We start from the raw sequence: 27540 nt of genomic DNA on the forward strand, positions 1-27540 counted from the left end.
TACATCTAATTGAAAGGAAGATGTTTGAAAGCTAAACACGTACCTGATCTGGTAGGAGTTAAAGGGTTAATTTATCTGAATTGAAAGCAAGAGCTATGTGAGAGTCCTAGCATGAAATGGATTGTGGATCTGGTACCTTGCTTTTTGACTCTTACGATATATTTTCAAATTATCATCATTACTATTAGTGTAAACAGGGCTCTTGCAGTATTCCAAAGGAAACATCAAATGGAGCAGCAGCAGTTGATTGTCAATGCTATCAAAGCTGGATGTGCTACTCGCAGAGTTTGTGTTTCTAAATGGCTGAACAGTTTGCTTTAGATTTTTTCCTTATTTACTCTACAAGTGATGAGTTGGCTTAATAGTATCCTGGCTAAAAATGTTTCCATAGCTTAGTGGGGAGCACCATAATATTTATGTTGTTTTTAAAGAAGGAAAACTAAATTATCTAACACCCACTGAGTACAGAGAACTGTGTAAATATTTCTGTATGTTTCTGTGGATAAGATGTACGCTAAATAAATTACCCCGTCAATGATGAGACATAAAAGTTTGAAGCCTGGAGTTTGGGTATTTTTGTGTAAATATCATATTGTAAATTCGTGTTTCTTTTTCTAACAAAATAACTTTCTGTGCCCTTTAGAAAATGCAAAGTCAGAACGAGCACTGAGAATTTATGTCGAGTCTTAAGTTCTGCACCTAAATAAAATACCAGTGAAGCCTGAAGGCCAAATTCTCATAGTCCTGCTGCCCATAAACAAATTTGTATGCAGGAAAAAAAATGCCCTTGGGTTTGATGAGATGATTCAACTGTATTAGGGGCATACTCCAAACCCTGACTCTCGCTGAAGAAACTTGACACTGAAACGATTTTGTTCTACTTATGTAAATTAATGCAGATGTGTTTCTGAAAGAAACAAACCCCAACCATAACCTACAGTTAGGAGGAAAGAGCCTTCAATTAAGTGCTTCTGTTAGGTGCTAAATGCTTGATTTTCAGTGTGGAGAAGCAGGGACCTTTAGACGGTGAGTCAGAGCCAGGGGCAGGGAACACCTTCCGCTAGCCCGGGTTGTCCAGCCTGGGCTTGCACACTTCCAGGGATAAGGGTATATACCCTCCTAAAAACCTCAGTCAAGACCTAGGGAGCAGATAGTAGCAGTTTCTCTGTATGTTCCTGGGCATACAGTGGTTGAGGTGTCTGCTGTTCGTTACTGTTATTTTACTGGCATATTTCAAATCTAGTTGCATCCATATGCTGGTTTTTGTGTGTAATACTAGGGGGAAAGGAAAGAGGTTGATACTGCTTTTATCTGTAATTTTAATAATTTCAATTTATGCCTAACATGTTATTGCTGACTATTAATTCAGCTATGTCAGAAAATAAGTTGATTCTATTTAAAATCTCTCAGCTGAAACCTCTTCAGTTAACCTTTTAAATACTTAGATCTTAACATGCATGTGTAAGTATGGCTATAGCCTGAAACCAGGTAGCTTTAACATGTGGCTGTGAGATTCAGGAGATACCCAGACTATAAAAATTAATCGATGGGAGCAAACCGGAGTTTGAATTGAAACAAAACAAACAAAAACCACAACCCAAACCAAAAACCCAACAGGATTTAAAGAACCATTGCTCTCTTTTCCAAATGGCTGGAGTAGTTCTTGTGCTGAAACTGGTGTTAATGCATCTTATCAAATGCTCATTTGAAAAAGAAAGAAATCACTCTTCGGCTATTCACTTATATTGAAACTCTAGCTTTTATCTTATGCCATTCTCAGAAGAAGATTGATTGAAGGAGGTAACTGTCAGGTTATAAGACAAGTTCTTCACATGTTTTCTGTATCCCTGAGAACATGCTTATTTGTGAGAATGAGCCCCTCTTTGAAGGTAGAGCAAAAGAAATGGAAGAGGGAAATCAGGTGCTTTCCAAGTTTTCTTTAGGCTTTTTGGGTCTACTTAGAGATTTTGGGGAGTTTTTAATAGTCTTTTAACAGAGGCATGAAATCAAACTGCTGGATTCTTGCTCCTCTGAGCTTCTGTGTTCTTTTTGCTTGAGGGATTTCAGGTGAGAAATAAGTGCACAAAATCTAAGGAGCTGGGATTGGAGTTTCTCCAAGAAGAGTTCTTTGGAGCGCAGCCTGAAGGGAGAATCCTGGTATTTATATCAAGAGCTGGGAGGAGTTGTGTTTTCCAGTTCAGAACTGGGAAAAAAGTTTTGAAGAACTTTTAGTCCCTGTTCATTCTTGTAAGGAGACATGAGAAGCAGAAGTCCCTTTTGTAGGACAAGAGTGACATGAAACTCCTGTTTAGCCTCCCTCAGAGGTTCTGATTCCAGATTCCCGCTTTACTAACTCAGAGCTGTATTTTAAGTGATTTAGGAGCAATCCCAGCCTGAAACATGAACAAGGACATGATTTTGAATCTAAATTACTGGTCTAAAGTCACTATTGCAGTCTCTTGTGCAAATTGATACTTTGATAGAACTTTACCAATGGGAGCAAAACAGGAAATATTGGGAAATACTCCATTCCACTAACATTTAATAGAAACACTAGGGCAAATTAATGTAGTGGCTGGAAAGTTGATGGACAAATAGGTTAGCTGCCAGGTTGTCCCATTCTTTGACTCATTGGCTAGAGACCCACAGAAATGAAGGCTTTTGCTGTAGGTATCCAGATGACACATTTAGAAATAAAGGTGGTATGAATTTACATGCGAGACGCAGGTTCTGAGTATTAGGAAATGCAGTGGATATATTCAGTACTTTTGTTTGCAGAGGATTGAGTCCCAAACCTATAATCATCTTGATTTCCAATAGTAACTTCCCTGCCTGTGGTTTGGGTAAACCTTAGCCTTCAAAGTTTTATTTTCTCCAGAGCTGAAGTCTTGATGTGAGGCAGGTGATGTGAGAAAGTGCACACTCACCTGAGCTATGGCTGGGTTTTGGTTTTGTAGCTGCATTTTTGCTTATTTGATCAGTAACTACTAATTTAATTAGTAACTACTAATGCTGGACTGTGCTGGCATTCAGGTACTTTGCTGGTGCAGGTATTAATATTAGAAGATTGGTTGCTTGTTTAATCAGAAGGTAAGGGTGCGTTGCAGGGAGAAACGTTCTGGTTTGTGGTAAGGTGGTAAAACCCGGTAATAGGTTCCTCTAACTTCAAGAAGAAAGAAATCTTAATGAAATTGCAGGAGACTTTGTTAGCCCAAATTGCACCTGAGAAAGAAATCCCTTGTTCAGTGTGGCTTACTTATATCCCGACATTTTCGAAGTAGTCACATCTGTCAGGTGTTTTTGTGCCGGGTGAATAATAGCTCTGGGATACCTTTTTGATCTGACATCAAAATAAAAGAAATTAATGGGTAAGCAGCAATGCAGTTGGAAATGCTGTCAGCCAATCTGTGAGTCAGACATAGTTGAATTTTGGTAATAAAAGACAGTGCATGGTATAATAATGTCTAATAACCATAATATTTTGCATTTCAATAGCAGCTTTCATCCAAGAATCTCAAAGTGCTTTACAAACATAAACTCACAATAAACTCATTAATCCTCACAGTGCTCCTGTGAGAGGGTGGGTAAGTATTGCCCTCAGTTGAGACTGAGAAATGGGATCATATGAAAGCTGGTTGAAGGCTGGGATAAATAGAGCAGGGTTATTTTGCTCCTGCTACCTATTAGGCTGTGTTGTTATGTTGATGTAATAACAGTCTATCAAATAAGGCTTAGCAGTTCAGTGGCTGATAAGAATAACATCAGAAGGTTCTTGTTCTAGGAATGTCTCAGGAGTGTGGTGTTTGCTCCCTCCCTGAGCCCAGGCTTAGCTAGAGTTAGCTTTGGTCACAAAGTGTCAATTTTGGTTGATTTTGTTGTCAAATTAAAAAGCCCTTCAGAATATGCAGAGGCCTTTGCACCTCTCTGCATTTCATTTTGTTCTTACTGTTCAGAATGGACATTGTATTTTCACAAGCCAAACTTATAATAATCCTAATAATTGTTTCTGTCACGTTGCATGGAACTGAGCTGTAATTTGCAAACGTGGGTGGACACGTGAAATCCAAACTCCAGCCAGTGCAGTGCATTTAGGTGCATAATTATGCTTTTCCAAATACTTGATTAAAAATTTGGAATTTGAAATAGTGCAGGTGAGAATAAACAATGAATAGGTAAACCAAACAGCATTAAATCCCATATTTAGAAGTGAAATTAGTTTAAGTAATAGCACCTTAATTTGATTTAGAATTAAATAACTTTAATTCTATGTATTAATATTTCTACAGTAGTTTCTTGTAGTTTAAAGTTTCTGCTTTAGATACAGTTCCTCCTAGACAGAGATTATGTTCTTGAGGAGCACCCCATAGAGAAGCCCTTTGAAATCTTTATCCAGATCCTCTACTAGTGGGCTTTGGTGTATTCCTGTATCCCTTTGTGGAGTTACTTCTACTCTGTTTTCTAGGGCATAGCCTTTTTGTCTTCCTTGTTCCTCTTCCATTTATCTAGACTGGCTGTAACATTTCATCACTTTTTAAGAAAAATTCATCATTGATCTCATGATATGGTGATTAAAATTATCTTGTGTTGTGGAAAGATTAAGTCCAGTGCTTTGCTGGCAATGTCCAGATTAATCTTAGACTCCAGCCATCCTTTTTGGCACTGTTTCCTCATTCTTTTGTAGAGTGCATCGTAGTTATGCCCCTGTGTGATGGGCCAAGATGAATTTACTTGCATACAGGATGAATATACTGTTTTGCTTCTTAGTTCTCAGGAGACATTTACTGTGTGTAAAAGGAAGTACAGGATTTTATTAATGTCTTTTGAATTGTTTTTTTTAAGATCCTATGGCTGCAGTTGCTGAAATGTGGAGAGCACTGCAGCTCTGGCAGGTCCAAGACTATGGGATGTATTTATATTTCAGCTGAGGACATACTTCTTTACAATGAGTTTATTGACAACTTAAAATGAAATAGGCGTTGATACGAGTGTTGCACAACTTAAATGTATGAAGAATTTACAGATTTCCATATCTGAATTAATCCTTGGTAGCTCTTCATGTATGTAGTATAGCACTGCAGCAAATAATGGAAGCTAAATCCAAGGCATTTTAGCTTATTTTTGCATGTTATTCTGCATAGTTGTGATGTTTTCCATCCTGAAGATTACATTTAATTACCAGAAACCAGAATATTAGCATTTGAAATATTAGGCTGTCACCGTGTTCAAACTGTATAGAAAATAAGTTCCCTTTTTCTTTTCTAGGGTATATTTCAGAAATCGCTGGGTAAAGACTGTCCACCCAGTTGTGCATCAGTACTGTTTGATTTCAAGCACACATTCCACCTTTCAGATGCCACAGAAAGAGGACATTCTTAAGCAACGAGTAGTAGTTGTTACTTTAAATACATCACAGTATCTGTGTCAACTGGATCTTGAACCAGGTGAGATAACTTCTAAGCAAGAAGTGTCCATGCTTGAGAATTACATTCCTCTTACCAGTGTCAGCTAAACAGTGATCATCTTAAAATGTTTTTGTCTTTTCTTTTAATGAATAAATGTTTATTGCAATGCTAAAACTTAATTAACCTTTGGTTTATTCTGTTTTTTATCTGATTTAAAAATAAAGAAGCATGATCTATGATCTGGTGTTTCTGAGATTCTGTGTGAGATTCTGACTTTGAATATAATGCTCAGTAAGTTCATTACTCAGTGGAGCATGTAACCATATATACACACGGAGAGCTTGTTTTCTGAATTGTTTAGCTCTGCAAAGAACTCCTGCACATACAGACCCATGTGTTATTAATGTGATTCTTCCAGGGTTGCGTTCTGAGCTGAAATAAATGTATTAGACTGTTTTTTGAGGGGCAGAGGCTCCTTAGTTTTCATTGTTTTCTTGATCTCCAAATGAAATCCATCTGCTTTTTGGAGAAGGTGGGATTTCCTTACAGAAGTTGTTATGATTGGCTTTTTATGGCTGCATTTGTTGCAATAGAGAAAACTAATACAGAATTTATGGTAAATATTTTCAGGTCTTTAGATGGAAGTAAGTCCTTTGTCAATAAGCTGTGTACAGTCATTCCACAGTAATGTGTGTGCAGCTGTATGAAATTCATGTTTTCCAAAGAAAATTGCTGCGTTTTTATGTATATAATCTTAATTGGTTGGTACACTAAGTCCTCTAATACTTGGTTTTAAACCTGAATATATAGCAATGTATAAAACCACGTCTCTTCTATAACTATCCTGAATTTACGTTCCATAGAGTATAAGTCTACTGTGGCCCAGTTTTTTTTGAGTGCACGTTATCCAGCGCATAGATTCCCACCCACCCAGCAAACCTTTTGGTCCATTATTATCATAAGATTGGATTTACATTTTCCTTCAATTTCTGTTTCTTTTTCTCCCCTTAAAGCCCATGACCAGCAAAGTGCTCAGGTGTGTGTGCAAATTTAATGGGAAATGTAGTATATAAAATAGCTAATAGGACTGAAGTATATGAGGAAATCTGTTTCATTGTCATCATCCAAAGCTTTTCACGCCTCATAGTGATGATTTCAGAGTTGAGAAACCTACTGAGGGAGGTCTGCCAAGAGATATTTCCTTTTGGTATAAGGGGAGCTCAGATAAAACAGCAATTTAACTTCATGTGCATCAGAAGAAAGAAGCAGAACTGTGGGCTACTGCTAATGTCACTGGCAATCAGTTGACCACTGGTCATTTGATGGGTTTGAGAATTGTTTGCGTGGTTTCTAGTACTTGCTAGAATTGTGTAAGACAGATTGGATTTTCTCTAGTTTTGGTTACCATCAGAATACAGACCTTCAAGTCCAATTTCTTGTATTATTATCACTGTTTATTTTATCATATTTCTAGTTCCATTTATTTGCTGATATCTCTGGTTTGCAGGTTTTTTTACACACATTCTGTTAGACGAAGCTGCGCAAGCTATGGAGTGTGAAACTATTATGCCTCTAGCATTAGCTAATAAAAACACAAGAATTGTCTTGGCTGGAGACCATATGCAGGTAAGAGCTGTAGAACTGTTGAATGCCAAGTATATATATATATATGTATTTATATATTTAAGTTAATCTGCTCTAAATTTCTGTGGTGTGTAACGTAGACTCATGGTATTTCTGCAAAGTGAGAATATGCTGTTGTCTCCATTTAACAGTAAGGGAACTGAGGCAAAAAGTGAGTGAGTTGTCCAAGGTTACATAGGAAATCTGTGATAGAACAGAGCTGGGCACATTCAACCACTGATCTACATGCAAGTAAAATTTCATTTTAAAGAGGGAGATGCATATGTTTTACCAGCCATATAATAGATGGGGAAGCCAAGGAAAATCCAAGGGATGTTACTTCCATAGAGATACAAGGATAGTTGTTATTAAAGTCAGGGTAAGACTTTCTCCTGCTTTTTATGATGGATATTTCCTGTTGATTTTTGAAAGAATTGTAGAATATAGAGAATATGTATTATGGTTTAGGCAACCTTTTTTTTTACTAGAAGCATCATAATCTGGTAAGGATTTGAACAAGTAAGAAATGGGAAACTAAAGCTAACCAATGCATTTATGTTACTGCGTTGTACCTAGCCATGGTATATGTCTTCCAACTATGAATGTACAGTTAAAGTAAGGTTTCTTTTTTTTTGGTGCAAAATAGACATGTTGGGAGCATGAAATTCCAAGTCCACATGTTTAGTTACATTTTCTTTGTATGTGTGTGTCTATTACAGCTCAGTCCTTTTGTCTACAGTGAATTTGCCAGGGAGAGAAACCTTCATGTCTCATTGCTTGACCGGCTCTATGAGCACTACCCTGCAGAATTTCCATGCAGGATCTTGCTGTGTGAGAACTATCGCTCCCATGAAGCTATCATCAAGTAGGTGTGAACTTTTTCACTGTATCATGTGTTCCTTTGACTGTGAGTGAACAATGCTACTCTTGAGCCCAGCAGAGCTGAATAAAGAGAGAAGCATTAAATGTTTCTATAATGTAGTCTAAGTTGTTTCAAAGTTAATTAGTAATTTTTGTAACTAGGTTGAATTCACTCTCCTAGAACAGATGCCAGGGGTTCAATCAGTTGTATTACAGACCCTCATTCGGGTGGGGATGCTTTGGCTGCAAGACGTGCATGCTAAGCCAAAGAACAGTTAACTTCCCCCCATGTAACTGTTAAGCAGTATGTTGTATAGGGTTTGTTTATCTTTGAACTGGTCTAGAACTGTAGAATTACCGGGGTGGATTATCTTAGAATGGTAAGCTATGTGCACTGTAGGGATGTACAGCCATGAACAGAAAAAGTAGGTCGAATTTTGGGCACATTTCTATCCTGTTGTCTTCTTTTATTACTTCTTTCAAGACACATTAATCAGTGGGTTTGCATTTTTATGCTATGGTAAACTAATGGCTGCTAGTGTAATGAGCTCATCCATGAGCTGTGCTGGAAAGAATAAGTGCGATCATGGGGAAAAATGCTAAAGTTGAAGTCCTGGCTCAAATGTGTACTGAGGAATGTTATGTTGGTATCCAGTCATGCTAATTAGGTTATGACTGTGTTCAAAGCAGAAGCATTTAAGTGCTCTAGGGAATCAGAAGTGAGAATGCAGCGTATTTGGTTACACAGCTTGATCTGTCTTCATTTTATGGACTTTGTCATTATAGACTGAGTGGCGCTAAATATTTTACACATTTCTTGAAATTGTAAGTTCAAAATGAGAGAGGATCTGAAAAGGAAGGGATTGTTTCAGCTTTTAGTTAGAGATCACTTCCATGAAGTTTGCCTCATGAAATTTCGCTTCAGCAGTTGGAATTCAGATATTGAGTTCCTAGATAGATCCACTGTGTGAACACCGATTGCAGAAATGCCACTGGGGCTAGTCAGCTGTCTAGTGGAAGCCCAGTGTGCCTAATTCCACTTGAAAGTGTTGCTGTGTGAAGTGGAACCTGCTAAATACTCCAGTGGTGGTCCATTTAGCTGATTCTCAACTCTACTTTTTAATAAAGTGGAATTTACCCTGACAAATGGGACCATGGCATGTGAGACAGAAGTGTAGGAAGATGGTTCAAGTTGGACTCAGTAATCATGCCTATCTAAGTAAAGAGACCAAGAGAAATAAAGGAAAGAACAAGCCATTAGTTCAGCCTGAACTATTTTTTCTATTGGAAAAAACTTTCCTTGTAGAAAGACTGTTTTATTGTTTCATGAGAACTCATAACTAAGAATTAATTTGCAGAAGAAATTGTTACGCAACTCAATCCGCAGAACAGTGGTATATTCTTCAGGTATATGTGATTGCATATATTTATCAGTGAGATGTGCATCTTTTATTAGTGAGCTCATATGTAGACTCCACATTTAATTCTGTTTTGTCTCCTTGCAGTTACACATCTGAACTTTTCTATGAAGGCAAATTGATGGCAAGTGGAAAGCAGCCAGCCCACAAAGATTTCTACCCTTTGACTTTCTTCACAGCACGTGGAGAAGATGTGCAAGAAAAAAATAGTACAGCTTTTTACAACAATGCAGAGGTAACTCTTCTTTGGCTTTATTCATGATTGTTTTCTCTAAAGCTCTGCTCCTCCCAGATATATTGGTTTATGCTCAGTGTAGGTGGAAGACATAAATTGTCCTCTCCTAGGAGAGGGGAACATGGAGCATGCTAAACATGAAGGAGTGAACATTGCAGTTGTAGTAAATATTTCCACTAATTTATCTTCTTTTTCTTTGCAAATTGTAAGCTACATATAGTTCTCTCCGGCTCATTCTTCAGCATGTCTTTCCTCATAATTTTTTGTGACATTCTGGTGGATGTATCTTAGCAACTGAGAGTAACTGCAATTTGAAGTAAAACTTAGATTTCTTTGTTGTAGAAATGTTCCCACTCAGAGTCCTCTGGAGTAACATTTCATATCTGCTTTAATATATTTAGGATCAGTGTCTAACCGATCATGTGCAAATAGGATTTGTTTTTTTAGGTGAGAACTTATTCTCAGTATTTTTGTTTCACATAAATGTATATGTATTCTTCAAAAATTACTTACATTCTCATTCCTTCCCTTGAATTAAACCCAACAAACCCCACAAAACCCCATAAGAAACAAACACATGCACCTCAACTCACCCCACCCTGACTTGGTAATACTTCTTGTAGTGGAAGATGCCTTTTCCCAGTCACCTCAAGTTAGGGGAGGATTGACTCAATCCTTTTTTTCCCCCACCAAAAAGATGTCTTAAGAAATATCCTTGACATTTAAAGAAAACCCAAGAAATACCATTAATTTTCTTAAATTGAGGAGGAATTACTACAGAATTTAGGTTGCAGTTTAGCAGCAGTGTTTGTTATGAAGCACTGCAGAGCTGTCTGTGTTTCCCCTTGTTGATCATGGTGCAGTTCATCTGATGCACAATCTTAAACCTTTTTGTTGTTATGCTGCACTTGTTATGCATTCTTTGATGTATTAAAATATCCACTTAAACAAGAAGCTCCGATGACTTGTGGACACATCAGTGAAAAAAACCTGAAGGCACCTGACTCCTTTTATTAATCTACTTGGATTGCTTTGCCATTTAAACAGAAGTTGGGAAAACCCTAAAAATATCTTCAGTGGCCAAGTAACTGTCTGAAAGTTGTGAGTCATTAATAGCTGCAGGCAGGAATGAAGGACAACAGCTGCTTAAACACCAACATGAAAAGCTGAAATTCAGATGATGAGAGAGATTTTTGCCGTTTGACTCTTAATGGACATTTGCATTGGGGCATCTTATGGTTCATTGGTGTCTCTATTAAGTATTAATCTGGAAAATGTGCTTTCCCTTTTTGGTCTTAATTCTATAATTTCCCTATATGGTGCTATTTCTGAGTACATAGCCAGAAGCTGTAGGCTTACAGGGAAGCTTGCCAAAATACCTGCAAAAGATAATTATTATTTGTGCTACGGTTTTTATAGATATCAAAGTTTATTCTTATATCCTTTGTCAGTAGAACTAGCTTTTAAATGCAAGAATTTGTGTTGCAAAAAGTTATAGTCAGGGCTTGCCATGTATTTCACTGCCCTTTGAAAATCTGAAATGGTTCAAAATAAGCTATTAGACTTTTAAAGCATTAAGAGGCTTTCTTTGCTTTATCTGTTTTCTCCTGGTATTCTTTTAATTCCTGAGTTTTTCAATAAACTGTTCCAGTTTCCAGTAATTTTTTTAAGACTATATACATGAGAACCTGTGTCATACGGTCAGATCTTAGATGCCAAGAAGTCAGCATGAAACAAGAGACTTTAAGCAGTTAAGAACTACTGTGTTTTAAATTGTGTATACCCATTGTGATTTATATCACTTTCCATGTTCTTGAAATGTCATAAAAGTCCCTAGAATTCCTGCTTACTAATTTGAAGAAGAGATAATGTAAAAGCTAAGAGCATTAAATATCCTTTTAATGCCCCCCCAGATAACTGGATGACTCAGGAAGAGAAGAAAGTTAAGAATACTTGAGGTTCTTGTAGGAAAGATTCTCTGCCTTGCATCCATTAAGAGGCTGAGCTTGCATTTGTAATGCTATAGGAAAACTGCATTCATCAGTTCTGCTTTAGATAACTGGATAAGTATTTATTGACTTATAGTGAGATTTTTTTGAATGACACAATAATGTTTAAAAAACATAAAGTCAATAAATAAATTAAAAAAGGAGGCACAACCCATCCATCAAGTTGTTCACAACTACCTTCCATAGCACAGTCTCTCTGTTCAGTGTGTTTAAACAGAAGCTGCTATGCCTGGTGCTTTTTGGCAGGAGGTTACTTTGAGCCTCTCCCCTCACAGGAGGTGGTTTTCAGTTTTTATTACTCATTAGTCTCCCCAGGTAGCACACTTAGTAGTATTTAATAGAGATGAATTAGCAGTTGATGAATAATCTGAAATTCCTGACGGTATCCTTTGGAATGGGAAGCAATCGTGCTCTAGTATATGTAGTTGCTTTTTAGAGTTAACAAGCTCTGATATGCCATATATAAAATCCAGTATAAAAATAAACTCTACTTAGGCAGTATATTTACTTCTGGAAATCAGGTAAAGTATTATGAGATATGTCCATTTTCTTAAGAAAAACATAAGCATGAAAATGAAGGTTATTAATATAATTTCCTAGCTTGTACTTTAAAGGTGACGTATTTGTGGTCAAACTCTTTATTTCAAGATTAAAAAGGGGCACTGTGTAGTAAATGCATCGTTTTAATACATGATATTTCAGAGTATCATTAAGATGCAATATTACTGCTTGTTCAGGAAGGCTGTGTAATACTGTGTCATGTTCTAGAGCTTTAAAATTCATATTGTCTTGCCATGTCAAAGAACAGTCTTCAGTGGAGCGTGCTTTTAAGAATTCTGACTTTCTTTCAAGGTGTTTGAGGTAGTGGAGCGTGTTGAAGAATTAAGAAGAAAATGGCCTGTTGCCTGGGGCAAGTTGGATGACGGCAGTATAGGTGTCGTAACACCTTATGCTGATCAAGTGTTCAGAATTCGGGCTGAACTACGGAAGAAAAGACTGTCTGATGTCAGTGTGGAGAGAGTGCTAAATGTTCAGGGTAAGTAATAGTTGTGTGTCTCGAAGATATGCTGAGGAAGTGAGAAATGTGACTGGTGAAGCTAAGTAAGACGTACTGAAATCCTCTTAAAACGATCAGAACAAAAGGAGAGCTGTGATATAGCCCATAAACCCCAATGTATCAAAATGAAACTGGCAAGTGTGCTGATTAGATGTTATTCCACCACTGAATACCAAAGCAATAAACTCCTGGATGTGAGAATTATCTTTCTTCAAAACTAAGTTCAAGCTTACGTAAAAAAAATGAATGGATTGGGTGAAAAATGTAAAAACTTTTATCCCAATGGGAAAAACACGGCTCCAGATAGAATTGTGAAAAGGCTTAAGCCTCAAAATGTTTTACTGATTTTTTTTGCATTTGTGACTGTAAAAAGAGGGCCACATATTTGGTATTTGTTCCTGGAATCACATGGATAACAAGAATTTTGTGTAGGCATAGCCTGTTGCTAGGTTGCACTTTTAGTCAGTAATAAACAAAGGAAGATAATCAAGTGACTGAGTGACAGCGAGTTCCTGTTGGGTGTTCTGTTGTTTCATGGTAGATATTCGTATGGTTGAGAAATTCTTAAATATGAAACAAGAATGTCCAGAACTTTTTTCAGGCAGAATAAATGCGTCTCAGAGTTATAATTGTTTGACTGGCAACATTGTAAAGATAATCGGCATTGCAGAAAGTTCTGCAGTGATTAAGATGAAAAATAACTTTTAAAGGGGAAGTATTCTGGTAATAGAATATGCTATTTATAGTGCATCTTCTAAAATTTTTAAATCTTATTATTCTTGCATAAAACTCTTCATGTGAAGGGTAGCTATCAGTTCTTCAGAGTGTCTAGGTGTGAAGTCTGGCTGGCAAGTACAGTGCTCTGATTGTGTTACTAGCTGAAATAGCTGCTGTTATCTCAGGTATTTGTTTCCTGCTTCATTTTAGGAAAACAGTTCAGAGTCTTGTTTCTCAGCACAGTACGAACACGGCATACATGCAAACATAAGCAAACACCAATTAAAAGGAAAGAGCAGTTACTGGAGGATTCAACAGAAGACTTGGATTACGGTTTTCTGTCCAATTACAAACTTCTCAACACTGCCATTACAAGAGCACAATCCTTAGTAGCTGTGGTGGGCGATCCTATTGCTTTATGTTCCATTGGAAGATGCAGGTACTTATACATGTTCCTGAGTTCATCAGGGATAAGGATACTGGAAAATGTATTTGTTATGGCTGATGGATTTGGTAAAGTTATGGATGTTCTTTTAGGTGCCAAATAAGACACTCTGTATTTAAACACTCAAAATAACTGCATTCCATCTAATATCCTCTGTGGGTGGCCAAGTCTGGCTTTTTTTGTTGGTTTTATTTTGTACTTGTTATGTTCTGACCTTACCTTCTTATCCAGTGTCATAGTGTCACCATGTGTAACAGCCTATAGAGAAAAAGTGTGAGAGACCTATCACCAGCTCATTGATAAACTGCCTTTAACATATTTGTAGTTCCTTTAATTTTTATTGGGAAGAAGCAATTGAAAATGCTTTGGTTTTTCTGTTTTTCAATACCTATTACAATTTCATATATAAATAAAATTAATATATAGAGTTAAAAATTACATGTAATGTAGTATTTTAAGATTGAATATCATGGCAGTCATGTGAAGGTAGAAGACTTGAAAACTGCTAGTTACATTTTTATATGTCTTTATGACACCAGGAAAAACCCCATTAAGATTTGAATGAATTTGCTTTTTACAGACCTAAATGAAGAAATGTGAAAAATGTTAAGAGATGGAAACACTGATGTTAAGGATACCAAGTTCTTGTTTTTCAAAGGTTTCCTTTTTGATGGAAGAGCTGAAATTTTGAGATGATTAGAGATAAACCCTGAGGCTTATTTCTCGAAGAGAGGAAACACTGCACTGACTACATTATTAAAATAAAGCTAAAAATACATATTAGGCAGTTGTTACATCTATGTTGTGTTCCACTTTCCTGAGCAGTGCTCTTCTACTGTGTTGAAAATGGATGTGGTTTTCAAATATTAGAATTGAAAAACCCCGAATGAAAACCAAACCTTTGTTTGCTGCATTTATGAACCATAACCTGAATTTAACCTCTTCTCTGTTAGGGACACATCAAGAGTATCCGTGCATTAATAAAGTGATCTTTAAATGACTACTAACATCTTATTGAAAGAGAAATAATGGTTGTGGGTTTATTTCACTTTTCCCATTACCTGCTTTGGTTTTTTAAGACATGGTTTATGTAAGTAACTGATGAGAAAGCTCTGTGCCTCCCAAACACTTGATCCACAAATGATGAGCATCTGTTACAGTCTGCTGGTGCAGTCTCTAGTTCATTGGCTTTCTCTGCAGAGATGCATAACTTAGCTGTAGAGGTTGCCATGCTGTGCTGGCTGAGATTTCTCTTACTGCTTCCTCAGAAATTACTCTCAGTTGATAAATTTTGCTTCTCTTCCTGACTCTGGGATTCAGGATGTGCGGTGTTGCCTAAGTCAGAGAGTTAGTTAATCCCTAGTTAATTCAGTTAGCACCTAGGACCATTACTGGCTCTCCAGCTATCTGTCGAAATACAGCTTTCGTCAGAGAATGTCTTATTCTCTCTAAGCCCCAGTGAGGAAGATAATCTCTTGAATTTTCACATAAGCCTGAGCGTTGAGGTTTTAATTTAGATACCCAAAGGGGACCCAGTTTTCAAACGTGGGAGCTCAGCAGTTTCTCCAAGTATGGCTCCTTCAAAATATCCAAAATAGGGCATGCAAAAACTTACTAAATGAAAGCATAGGCAATCAGCATGGTACATGTGTTACAGTGTTGGCACTTAGGGATTGAGTTTGCCTTTTGAAGGCCAGCAGCTGTTTATATATGTATAGCTGTTCCCAAATTATGAAACAAAAAGATAATTAAGAAACAAGGAGCACTGGAGCTTTATTAAGATGTATCTCAAGCTTTCCCTTTAATACACCATTGTCTCGTTTCACTGAATAATTGAACATTCACTCTTTGAAAATAGCGCTGGAGGGGCTCAGGCGTGCTGCTAGAAAGATGGTTCTTTTTTAGTACAACAGGAGTAGAGAAGTCTGCAAGAAGTGACACTTCGTTAGGAAAAGCAGACCTCAAAAAAGTTTAGAGAGTACTTGAATTTTATAAATATTCTAATACCTGTCAAAATGAGTCAAGACTCTGTAATGATAGTTGTCGAGAGCTTTGTGAAGTATGCCCAGGGTAATCATTACATTTCTGTGTGTTACAATGAGACTAGACAGGGCTGTTGTGGCAGACACTCCCTTTAAACTCCAGAGCACACTGTAAGACAGAAGCAGCAGCGTTTTATTCTCTGTTCTTACACCCCAGTACAAGTGCTCCATGTGTAGAGAGACTGCTCAGGGCATTTTAAGCAAAGTGGATGGGTCTCAGTGGATTTGTGGTTTTTGGCAGTAGGTTTGGTGACTGAATTGATTAATCAGAGGGAGTTCCATCATTAAAGCATCCCAGTGAAGTATTTCATTTTGTTTTTTAATCCTCACTTAAAACCTTGCAAGGTAGATTTGCCTTACAGCACGATGCAGAAAAGAGCCATCTTGCATCCTGCATTTTAAAACAGCAATTCTTGTGTCTCTACAATCATGACGGAAGATGGACTTGTAGGAAAAACTGTTTTGAATTCTTAAATACAACAGTAACATTATAGTATTCTTGCAAGAAAGACATTTATTATGTCCCACAAAGCCAGCTATTCAACCGAATGTGACACTGCTGTTAAAATCAGTGTGCAGCCATCTCTCAGTTTACAGGTTGTGGGAAATAATAGTGCTTGCTTATATTATGATTGAAGGGTCAGCTAGAATGAGTTATGGTCAAGCACAACTTTAAGATAATTTACTTTTTAATACTTTTTTTCAGTAGCTTTTATTATTGATGACTTTTTTGGAAAGAAATCAGGTGTTTTGGGGGGGTTTGTTTGGTTTGTTTTGGTTTTCTTAAGTAGCATCTTCAGACCTTATTTAAATATCTTTTAGGCTTAAGTAACTTCACTAAGTTTCTTTGAGGTTAAAAAATAATCAAAAGCATTATAAGTATAAAGGTTTTGTATAAATCCTGCTGTAGGTGTTAAAAATGTAAAGATTTTTATAAGCGATAGAATATCATGAGAAAGCAGAAGGAGGCAGGTAGGAATGTTCTTTTATTACCTGGTTTAAATAACCACTCCACCCTCCAAAGGGTTGGATACAGACATAGAGATAACCATGTGTCACTTGGTGGTTGAATTTCTGGCTTGAAATGTCTTCTGTATGTAAAATTTGAGGTTTTACTTGTTTTCCACCAGAGGATTTCAAAGGCCCTCTGAGTACTCCTGATATATCAGTCTTTACATGACTCTGAAGTGCTTCACAACAGTAGTTTTGAGAGTATATCTCAACTTTGGTATTTGTGACACTGGAGTTGAATGACCTGCCTAAAGTCATAGAATCTTTTTGGCATTTCTGGGAATGAGAATCTATATGATCCCTGTGACTCTTTGAGCCTTAATAGATTCCATAAATCGCACGCTTTCCATAATTTTAAGCATCGTGTTTCCTGCCTTTGGTTTTCTAGGAGAAACTTCCAAATTAGACCTGTCCATGCCATTAATGTTATGTGATACACACCCAGTGCTGCGATCCGATATGCGTGTCCAGATCCAAATGTCCTTTTTAAATGACTGGGGAGCTTTGCATTATGCTGTGGGGTTCAGATGCATGGATCAGGTTGCTTGGTGTGTAAATGAGCATACATGAGAAATAAAAATGCTACACAGTTACATTAATTCTGTTTTAATTTTTACAACAGCCATCAAGTCTTACTCCTTTTTACTGTTTCTAATAATTGTTTCCATAGGAAGTTTTGGGAAAGGTTTATTGCCCTATGTCACGAGAATGAAAGTCTCCACGGTATCACATTTGAACAGATCAAAGCTCAGCTGGAAGCTTTGGAGTTAAAGAAAACTTACGTGTTGAACCCACTGGCTCCTGAGTTTATCCCGCGAGCTCTTCGGCATCAGCATTCAGCCAATACTGCCAAACAGCAGCAGTCACCACCAAAGGTAAGGCTTTATTGATGATGAGTTTTGTCCGAAAGTGGAAGTGAATGTGGAAATGCCTTTTGAGAAATGATAGAAAAGGTTTATAGAACAAGCTGTTTGCTTTAAATTGGCATCAATACAATCACATATGAATGCTTATCCCAGGGGGATCCTCAGCATTTTCGAGTGAAAGCTCTAGACTTGCATTTATAAAACAGTATTTAGCAATATAGCTTGGGGTTCTTCAAGCCTGGTTTCTTTACTAAAACCGTATCCCTTGGGTCACTCTGGCATGTTCATTGACTGTTGTAATGACCCTGACAAACTTCAGCCGTGGATCTTGGCCTCAGTGTTTAGAGAAGTCAAATGAAACCCTCTGAAAGAGAAGCAATCTCTATCTCACTCAGCTTGTGCTCTGCCTGTACCCTGACGAGCAATAGGTTGATACAGACCGTGGCAAGGTGTATAAGGAAACAACAAATTAACAGCCAAAAGTGATGTGGTTTAATCTAGCAAAATCACATTTAAAATTTAGGAACTTATGTAAGACAATTATTGGATTTAATTAAATGTATGTTTTAAAAGAGTAGATTGGCTAGATTAACTCACGATAATGTCCTTCAGAAGACCAGATTTCATTAGCATCAAGAGGGCAGAGAGATTAAATTTCCTGGCTTTGTAAAAGCAGGTAAAGAAGCGATGAAAATACATAGCTTCCTTAAGATGATAAAGAGCACTACATGTTGGAGCTTTTTTTGGGGTTGATATGCTGGTAATTAATTCTATTTTAATGGTTCTTTGTAGTTTAGTTCAAAATCATTTGAGTTACAATTCAATTAATTTTGGTTTAGAAATGCAACTAAAATGCAGGTTGTCAGCCTTGTGATGTATTCTGTTGTACAAAAAGGAAGGAACCTATGTATTTTCCATAGCTTTGCATTTTTGTTGCAGGCTGTATCATTTAAGTGACATTTTTACAACAGCATTTTGAGCTTAAACAGTACAAAAATGAAAGCTTTCCCTTTGGCAGTCTTTCCCAAAAGAGAGTTTGTAAGTGAGAACATTTGGTTTTCTTCATCAAGATGCATTTCTTTCTGAAACAAACACCAGATTTCTAAAGCATCCAGTCATGTGTCAAAACAGTAGGCTTACAGAAAATGGTAAATTAAAGAATTGTCTTGAAAAAGCCATTGCTGCACTCCCATTTTTCATGAGTGCTTCAGCTTTGAGTGCATTTTCTTTAATAATAAGGCATCAGTATTTATATTTTTTGATTCCTAAATGAAAGAAAAGTATTTGAAAATACAGGTATAGTACATTAAAAATAAAGGGGGAAGTGAGAGGCTTGTGAATAGACTGCTCTGTTTATTTTTCTTCTGGTTTGTTAGTAAACTAAGAACTTGAGCAGGAGAAGTCAAAAGAGGCGCTTTCAAACTGCCAACTCTATATTTTCAGTCTAAAATCTTAAGTGCTTTAACCATCTATATAGTAATTATAATAACATCCCTTCCCTCTGAATACAATATTCAGCTAGCATGTGCGGTAACAGAAGTAAAGCAAGCAGGTAATGCTCAATATTTCATACACAGAAAATGGCTGTGATAAGCAATACATTTCCCTTTGCTCAAGTTCTAAAAGCAGATGGTTAGCTTTGCTTATTTTAGACCTCCCAAGTACAATATTTAACATTAAAAGCTGAAAAATTAAAACCTAGTGCTGGTGTATTTTGTAGTGGAAAAAATGACAGCAGCCCCCAGTACAGTGCTTTGTGGTGCATGGATATCTGTGCAGTGAAAGGGATTTTGTCAGAACAGTGCCTTCTTACTCATCAGAATTACTCTTGGATTCATGTAGAATCATAGAATCACAGCCTGGTTTGGGTTGGACCAGTTGAACTGGTCCAAGTGGTTGAACTGGATGACCTTAAAGCTCATCCAGCTCCAACCCCCTGCTACGGGCAGGGACACCTTCCACCAGAGCAGGTTGCTCCAAGCCCCTGTGTCCAACCTGGCCTTGAACACTGCCAGGGATGGGGCAGCCACAGCTTCTCTGGGCACCCTGTGCCAGCGCCTCAGCACCCTCACAGGAAAGAGCTTCCTAATTTCTAATCTAAATCTCCCCTCTTTAATGTAAGGACATGAAAAACCTCTTTGCTATTTATTTTTTAAATAAGAAACTTTCAATCCTGTCTCTGAGAACATAGCTGATGTGGAGATGGATAGTTGCGGGCTGCTGTGCTTCATGGCAGCCCTGTCTGTCAGGGCATCTGCCTTTACCTGTGTTAGTGTGGCTTGGCTGGGAATGGAGGAAGTGTGGAAGGAGCAGCAGTTGGATGAGCACAGCCTTTATTAAAGGTGATGTTGTGGAAACAAAGTTTTCTGAAGTCAGAGCTTCCCGCAGGGCAGTTAGCGTGCACTAAATTAGGCTCTGAATTTTACAGCACTATCTCTGCTCCAGCTTTTTGGTCTGAATTCAGGCACTTAATCAGGATGAAGCATCATCCTAAACATTTTATACACTCAGTGAGGACCACAGGTCTGATTAAGTCTCTGGAGAATAGTCTCATCTCCTGTTGACTAGAGAGGAGTCCTAGGAGTGACAGGGCTGTTGACTGCCTGAAGTCACCTAAGTCTTGGTCTGAGTGTGCCTGAAGTGCCTCCTTGTAATGTGGTTTTTTATGCTCTGAAGGTGGAACAAGTTTTTAGGGGAACCTCTGTGTATCTCAGTTTGGAGAGCACTCCAGTGCTCTCAGTTGCCATCAGTTTAAGTATAGGTTTAGGTATTTTGTAGATGGGTGGGGAAATGAACCTTGGTGTGGGAATCTTTGAGAAATTATAATGGTTAAGTTAATAATAGACTGCTATAGAGTCATTCAGTCATCAAAACTATGTAAGTAAAAGACAAAAGAAAGCCAGCACCTTCCCCAATTTACGAATGACCCCAGTTGACTTATATTCACCAATCTGATACTGTTACATGCTGAAGCTCCTTAACAGACAGCTGTTCTTAAGAATTCATGTAATTATTTGCTGTTTCAGTTTTAAAAACATGGCATCCATGAAATACAAGTGTGGTAGGTCGAACAGAGATTTGTTAGACATACAGCTTGATGCTAACTGACAGCAGAACAGATGAAGAAATGCCTTGTACTAACCAAAAATGATTAAGACTTGTAGCTCCCCTACATTTGTAGACTCTTGCTCTCTTTAGTGAATAAACAGGTTTCTTTTGTTTCAGTACCACAATGAAAAGCAATTATTATTTTAGTTTTCAATAATTCATTTTTAAAAGGAGAGGAAAATTCAGAGACCAGATCTTCATCTGGTTTATGCATGAGTCAACATTGTCAAACAACCTGTCTTTGTACCCTGACTAATTTGCTCAGACTGCTGGAACACTGCCTAGACTTATCTCCTGAGCAAGAAAAGTTTTGCAGCATCAAAGGGTTTTTAGATTCATTTTACATTTATGAATGTACTTAGGTCCAGATTAAGTAAGTTCTTCCTATCCTGCAAAAGACTTAAGAGCATACCGCATTTGAATATGTGCTCACAGTTTATGAATGGTAACTAATTAGTTGATGCTGTAAACTCACGGGTATATAGGAGGGATAACTCTATTTTCTAACTTCCTTTTCTAAGGACTCTCCTGTATGTCCTTTTGAGGGAGCAGTCACTGTGGGCCTGAAGTTCAGAAGCAGATACATGAAGGGTAGGGAGGCAATGTCTGTTGAGGCTGGGTGAGCAATTGCGTGAAACTGGTGGCAGCTGCTTTGTCTCCAAGGTTCTTGAGCAGAAACCTGGAGAAGAAAATACATCATGTGTCCAGTAAGAGCTGCCATGAAAGAGGAATACTGAGGGTTATATTAGTACTGGGTGCTGCTCCTAAAATGAGTGAGACAGCAGGAAATAAAATGGTGAGATAGGAAACTCTAAAGCAGCTTGCTGTAACTCTCCGTGCATCTGAAAACAGCCCTTGGAGAAGGACTGGTAATGACTGACCTGTTGGTTAATTGAGTTAGTGGGATTTAAAGTCAAACACTGTGAATTCATAGTCAGGTGATGGAACTGCTGGAGAGTCGAATGTGTAAGACTAAAATGTTGGGCTAATATCTCCAATTCTGGTTTGTACTTAATTATAATGTTCACTTGAAATAAAAGGCTTTGGTTTATGTAAAAATACAAAGCATTACTATTATTGTTTTTTTTCCCTTTAAAGGGCAAGGTCCATCATCACAACCAGAATGACCATTTCCCACCTGATGGAATTGGTAAGAATCTGCTGTTACTGAAGGAGTTCCTCTGAGCTCACACTGATTTGGCTTCAGTGAAGTTGATAGTTATGTGACATAAATTGTGTATCTAGCCTCTTCTGTCTTTGAAAGCCATTTACTACTTGAGTGCATTTGGGAAACAGGTTATGGGCTGTTAACTAGACATTAGGTATTTCAGAGGCTGTCCCTTTATAGGTGGTGCGCACGCTGACTTCAGAGCCTTAACGCAGCATGGTTGTTGGCCTCTTAAGAATGGCTGTGTTTGAAATTCATCATGTAAAATACTGTACCAGTGTATTTGCACTAGAGGAGTTACAACATTATATTGCATGCATTGTTTTATGTAGTACTCTGAACTTGTGCTGTCATATATCCAGATATTACTGATCATACTTCTGCAATGTAGCATGCAACAGCTTAATAATCTTGTTATTAATTGGAAAAAGTATTAATTTAAAGGAGGATGGTTCTAGTTCTTGATGCAGTGTTCAACAGCTACTTTGTCAGCATATCTAATGGGACATTTTTTCATTACTGCAGTTACCAGATACCTGTTTCTCTGTATTTCAGCTGGTATTTTCTGCCTCTTCAAGTTTTTGAAATGAGATACAGGATTCGATTAATGCTTTCTCTTGATGTACCAGACCTGTGCTGCTAGAGAGTTGCACACATGCTTTATAAAGATAGATGCTATTAGGATGAGAGAAGAAAGAAATAGATAGTCTTCTTCGTGTTCTGTTTTTGTATGTATATATATTTGTATTTTCTTTCTTTCTTTTCAGTTCAGCCCAATCCTTCTGTTCTAATCGGAAATCCTATCCGAGCATATACTCCTCCCCCTCCTCCTCTGGGACCTCACCCCAATCTGGGGAAATCTCCAAGTCCTGTTCAAAGGATAGATCCACACACTGGGACAAGTATTCTATATGTACCTGCTGTCTATGGAGGAAATATGGTCATGTCTGTGCCTTTGCCTGTAAGAATTCAGTTCCTGTTTTTTTCCCCCTCAGTTATTGTATGTATGAAAATGAATGGCAAAATCACTTGATGAATATTTTGCAGGTTTCTTCAGCCCACAAATACGTGGGCTTTGCTTGCCTTTAGGAGTGACTATGCAGAGGATGATCAGATAATGAGGACTTAAAAACATTTCTTCCACAAACAACTCCAGGCAGCCTAAAAGCAATTTCTTGTCCATATAATTTGGGGTGTTTTCTCAGTTCTGTTTAGGCACACCAGTAGAATCTGTCTCATCTGACTTGAGATACCTCCATCTAAGCAATCATTAATTGCTTAGTTCAGTTCTTAATTGTTGGAGAGACACTGGTGATTCAAATGGAACTTGTTTCTCTTTATTGGCTTCATACAGTTTAAAATTACCAGCTTTGGATGTCTGCAGTGCAAGGTGTCTGAAGTGATAAGAAAAACAAGCATAGTGGAATGTTTTCTACTTCCAGAACCTCATAGTGAAGATCCCTAATCAGGTCTTTTAGGCTGCCTTTATGTATGGAATTTTGCATTACAAATAAAACTATCCCACTAAAATTTCCACATGTTAAAGGAGCAGCCTCTGCTTTATTTCTAACCTTCACACATATTCCAGGAGGAAAATGGGGAGGAAAGAACAAAGGCTGCAGAAGGAATATTGTGGAGTATTATGTATCTGTCGTACACAACTCCTGAAGCCTGTGGGAAGGACATGGAACCCACACATGCAGACAGTACTAAATGTTGGCATATGGTGAATTTGTTTTATTAATAATTATGAGCCCTCTGTTATAATTTAGGTTATGGATGCTGTATAGGAGACTTGCTGTAGGTTCTCTAGTTTCAGTTGCGTGTCTCAGGTCATTGGCAGCTATATATTTTCTTTGCTAGGTCAAGGGATTTCCCTTTTTCCTAGCTTATTAGAAGTCTGCATTTGATGGATAAATCTAAATGCAATGAGAAGGCTAGCAGCTGTACCTTTGTCATGCTTGCTCACTTTTTATTAATATCAAACCAAGGTAATTTAGAAAGCTCTGTCTTACTGTTCCAAGGTTAATATATTTTTTTTAATGTATTTCTAATCAAAAGAAATATATTAAAAAGTATTTTGAGCTCTCCTTCCCTGAGGATGGATTTTTAAATAATGAAGAGGCAAGACCAAGGTACTAATGAGATAGTTACTGTTGAAAAGAAGCTTCTTGGAGATGATTTGAGATTGTACAGATGCAGCAGTAGCCTAAAGCTAAAGTTCAAAGTGCACGTTTCAAGGGCAAATACTAATTTTCAAAGAAGAATTGCATGGAAGTTGTTACCCTTAAAACAAGTAGGGACTGAAGTAAAATGTGTTTGTTCATGTGAGATAAAATGATCTCTTTACTTTGTTTAAGGTAGTTTCCATATCCAAGGTAAAAACCTGAGGAGGTTGTCTGCTGTCATGAGTAAAGGATGCTTTTTCAGCCTGAGTGTTGATGATTGCTTTCCTTGCACTCTCCTCTTATTCATGTGGTTTCCTCCTTTTAATAAATTCCCTACAGGGTGAGATTGAACTAATTTGATCCAGTGCTGTCTTCTTTTGCATTCCTTTTAGGAATAACTTTTAAATTGTAAAAAATCCCGACTCTTTTACATGCTTTCAGGAAATGAATTTACTTCAAATATTTAGGAAGGTGATCTGCAATATGTGTGTCACATAGCATAGACACTTTGGAGTGGCCATGTCATTCTTAACAGTCTCTTGATCCTACCAGTAGTCCTGTTAACTTCACTACGTGCCTGTGGCTGCAGAAACAAGAATGAGTGTTGATACACAATTTTTTGCCCAGGGTAGTCCTCCAGAACCTTTACTCTTTGCCCCTTGCTGCTTGGCCTGCCCTTAGTGCTCTCCTTTTCCACACCATCTGTACTTGTGTGGTTACATTAGTGTGTCAGGTCATCTAATGTATGGAAAACTGAGCTAGTATCAGTGTGCTTGTTACTTTATTTCATGTAGCATACCTTAACAGATTGCATTTTTGTTCTTGTTCTTTTAATGATGTAGGTACCATGGACGGGGTATCAGGGTAGGTTTGCAGTTGACCCTCGAATCATTACTCATCAAGCAGCTATGGCATATAATATGAACCTGTTACAGGCACATGGGCGTGGGTCTCCTATACCTTACGGCCTGGGACATCATTCACCAGTTAACATAGGACAACAGCAACAGCTTCAGCATCAAGACAAGGAGCAGCATGAACAAAATCGAAACGGTTAGTTGTTGAAATTGCATTGCAAATTGGTTTTGGTTTGGGGGAGTCTGTGCGTTAAATGGAGTATTGTGGAAAGGGCTTTCTTTAATTTCTTTCAAGTGACATTGAGGGATCTACAGAGTTAGGGAAATAACCTGTGATTTGCCATTGCAAATAGAATAACTAAGATACTGTGAGATTAAGAAGAGGAAGTAATGAAATTTGGGGGGTGGGTGTTGAGGGTATAATTGGTCTGTCTCTGTTCTGCAATCCAGTAGTAACTACTGCTGATGTTGTTTACAATTAAGCTGGAAGAACTACTTAGTGATGATTAATGAACAAAGCACAGAGATTAAAGCGAAAGTGTTATTTGTGTAAATTGTATTAAATGTTTATGATGCTGTAGATGCTGTACAAATAAGTCTAAATTTTCCTGTGTCTGGGAAAAAAAAGCAACACAAAATAATCAATTTTCCATTGAAACTAATACATTTCTTGAATGTGCTTAGGTAAAAGTGAAAACACTGCTGGGCCTGAAATCACTAAAATTCGAACACCTGAGAAGAAACCTGTAGAATCCAAGCAGGTGGGTTTGTCTTATTTGGGATTGTGGGGTTGGTTTGCTTGGTTTTTAATATCCTCTATTTTTAATGAATTTCTTCATTACTGACATATTTTTGTTTGATTTTTGTTAATGTGAAGTTTCAAGGGTTTTCATTCTGTTTTTCTAGGTTGACTTAGAAGCAAATTCTCAGAATAGAAGCCCCGAGTCCCGTTCCAGTGTTGGTTATCCTAATGCTAAATTTCATCGCAAAGAGAACCTTAACCCCAGGCAGCTGAACCTCCATCTCACCCCACCCCACTCACAGTACACAGTTCCCAATCGCCACTTCCAGCACCTGGCACAGATCCCAAGGCAGCCATACCCTCTGCAGCAACAGCAAAACCTTTTAAGTCAACAACAAAATCATTTGCCTGAACAACAAAACCAAATGCCACCCCAGCAAAGCCAGGTAGTTCAGCAGCATAATCATTTGAATCAGCAGCCTCCACAACCTTCGCAGCTTTCCCCTGCTTACCAGGCAGGCCCCAGCCAATCTTTTTTTAATAATCCCATTCCCCACCGACCACATTCTCCTGCTGTAGATGCTGTGATTTCAGAACACCCCCCACCTATGTTACAAGAAGTCAATAATCCTTTGAGGCCTATTGCCCAGCACAACCCTGTTCTGCCAACCCACTTGAACAACTTCATTGAAGAGAATCCATCAGGAATGCCCTTAGGGGACACTTTAGGTAGGTGACTTTATTTAAATTCAGAGTGTGCAATTATAACTACATTGAAGTGAAAATAAAGGAGGTATTTACCTTTTCAGGCATATTGCTCTGAATTGGGTCATTGTTGGGTTAGTTTCCATAAGTAATGTCATTGAGCATAATTTGCTGCTTGAGGCATGTTTGAATATTCATCACTTTATTAGAAGATCCATGTTTATATGATTTTCCATATGATTTAAATAACCAGATTATACACTGCAATGCAGTTAGAGTATAATAGGCCCTGGAATATACTGTATAAAAAGTATTCTTTTTTTTTTTTTTTTTTTTTTTGACATAAAGATCTTTAAAAAGGGGCAGTAGATAAAATTTTTGTTTTTAAAACTATTTTTATAGATCGTATGCATGGAAATGTAGCTTTGGAAACAATAAGGCAGCAACAACAAGCCAGGTTACAGCAATGGAATGAACATAATGCCTATCTCAGTCAAGGCACTATTCCATATCAACACCATCACCATCCTCATCTACCACATCTTCCTCAGCAACCAATTGGATTGCATCAACAGCAGCAAGTTAGGGCAAACTGGAAACTTGCCAGTAATACAGAAGATGAAACAGAGGCAACATATTCAAGGTATTTGTTTACTGAGTCATCAGAGCTTGTATAAAATTGAGCAGTGGGCACTGCTGTAACACTGTAATAAGTGCAAGACACATAAAAGTATTGCTTTTTGCTGCTGGTATTATGAAGGTGAAAGTAGCTGACAGGCTGACTTACAACTATGCTTTTATTGTGTGTTATGTGTTGTTCTGTTAGCGTATTGGGTAGTAAAGCTGTAGTGGAAAAAATACTTCTGTGGAGCTTTTCAGTGCTGTATTTATGGCGTAAGGAATGGATAGAGAGTAACAACCTTGTGTTTATAAGAGAGGTGTCTGAGTGTAGTTAAGGCCTATTAAAGTTGCCAATTCCTCAAATTGAATTAGCAGCTTCAGATTTATGTGCTTGAAAAGAAACAATCCAACCCCTTCACAGACACTGCTCCCCAGTAAAACCTGATCTTTCCTTCCTTTTCAAAAAGCTTTTGCTTTTAAAAGCA

General features: G+C 37.7%; 1 protein-coding gene across 6 annotated transcripts in view; it reads left to right on the top strand.

Annotated features, from left to right (window-relative positions):
- Nucleotides 1-27540, top strand: part of HELZ (helicase with zinc finger) — an 87909-nt gene that overhangs the window by 51546 nt on the left and 8823 nt on the right. For all 6 annotated transcript variants that reach the window (XM_080629086.1, XM_080629083.1, XM_080629084.1 and 3 more), the window contains 13 exons: nt 5263-5441; nt 6910-7028; nt 7745-7890; nt 9392-9539; nt 12401-12584; nt 13533-13761; nt 17491-17695; nt 21893-21944; nt 22730-22923; nt 24973-25183; nt 25672-25748; nt 25894-26458; nt 26837-27077. In XM_080629086.1, coding sequence (XP_080485212.1) covers nt 5263-5441; nt 6910-7028; nt 7745-7890; nt 9392-9539; nt 12401-12584; nt 13533-13761; nt 17491-17695; nt 21893-21944; nt 22730-22923; nt 24973-25183; nt 25672-25748; nt 25894-26458; nt 26837-27077 — 2550 coding nt within the window. The remainder of the gene's footprint in view (nt 1-5262; nt 5442-6909; nt 7029-7744; nt 7891-9391; nt 9540-12400; nt 12585-13532; nt 13762-17490; nt 17696-21892; nt 21945-22729; nt 22924-24972; nt 25184-25671; nt 25749-25893; nt 26459-26836; nt 27078-27540) is intronic.

Source organism: Psittacula echo (genome assembly GCF_963264785.1).
Source record: "Psittacula echo genome assembly, chromosome: 14".
NCBI lineage: Eukaryota > Metazoa > Chordata > Aves > Psittaciformes > Psittacidae > Psittacula > Psittacula echo.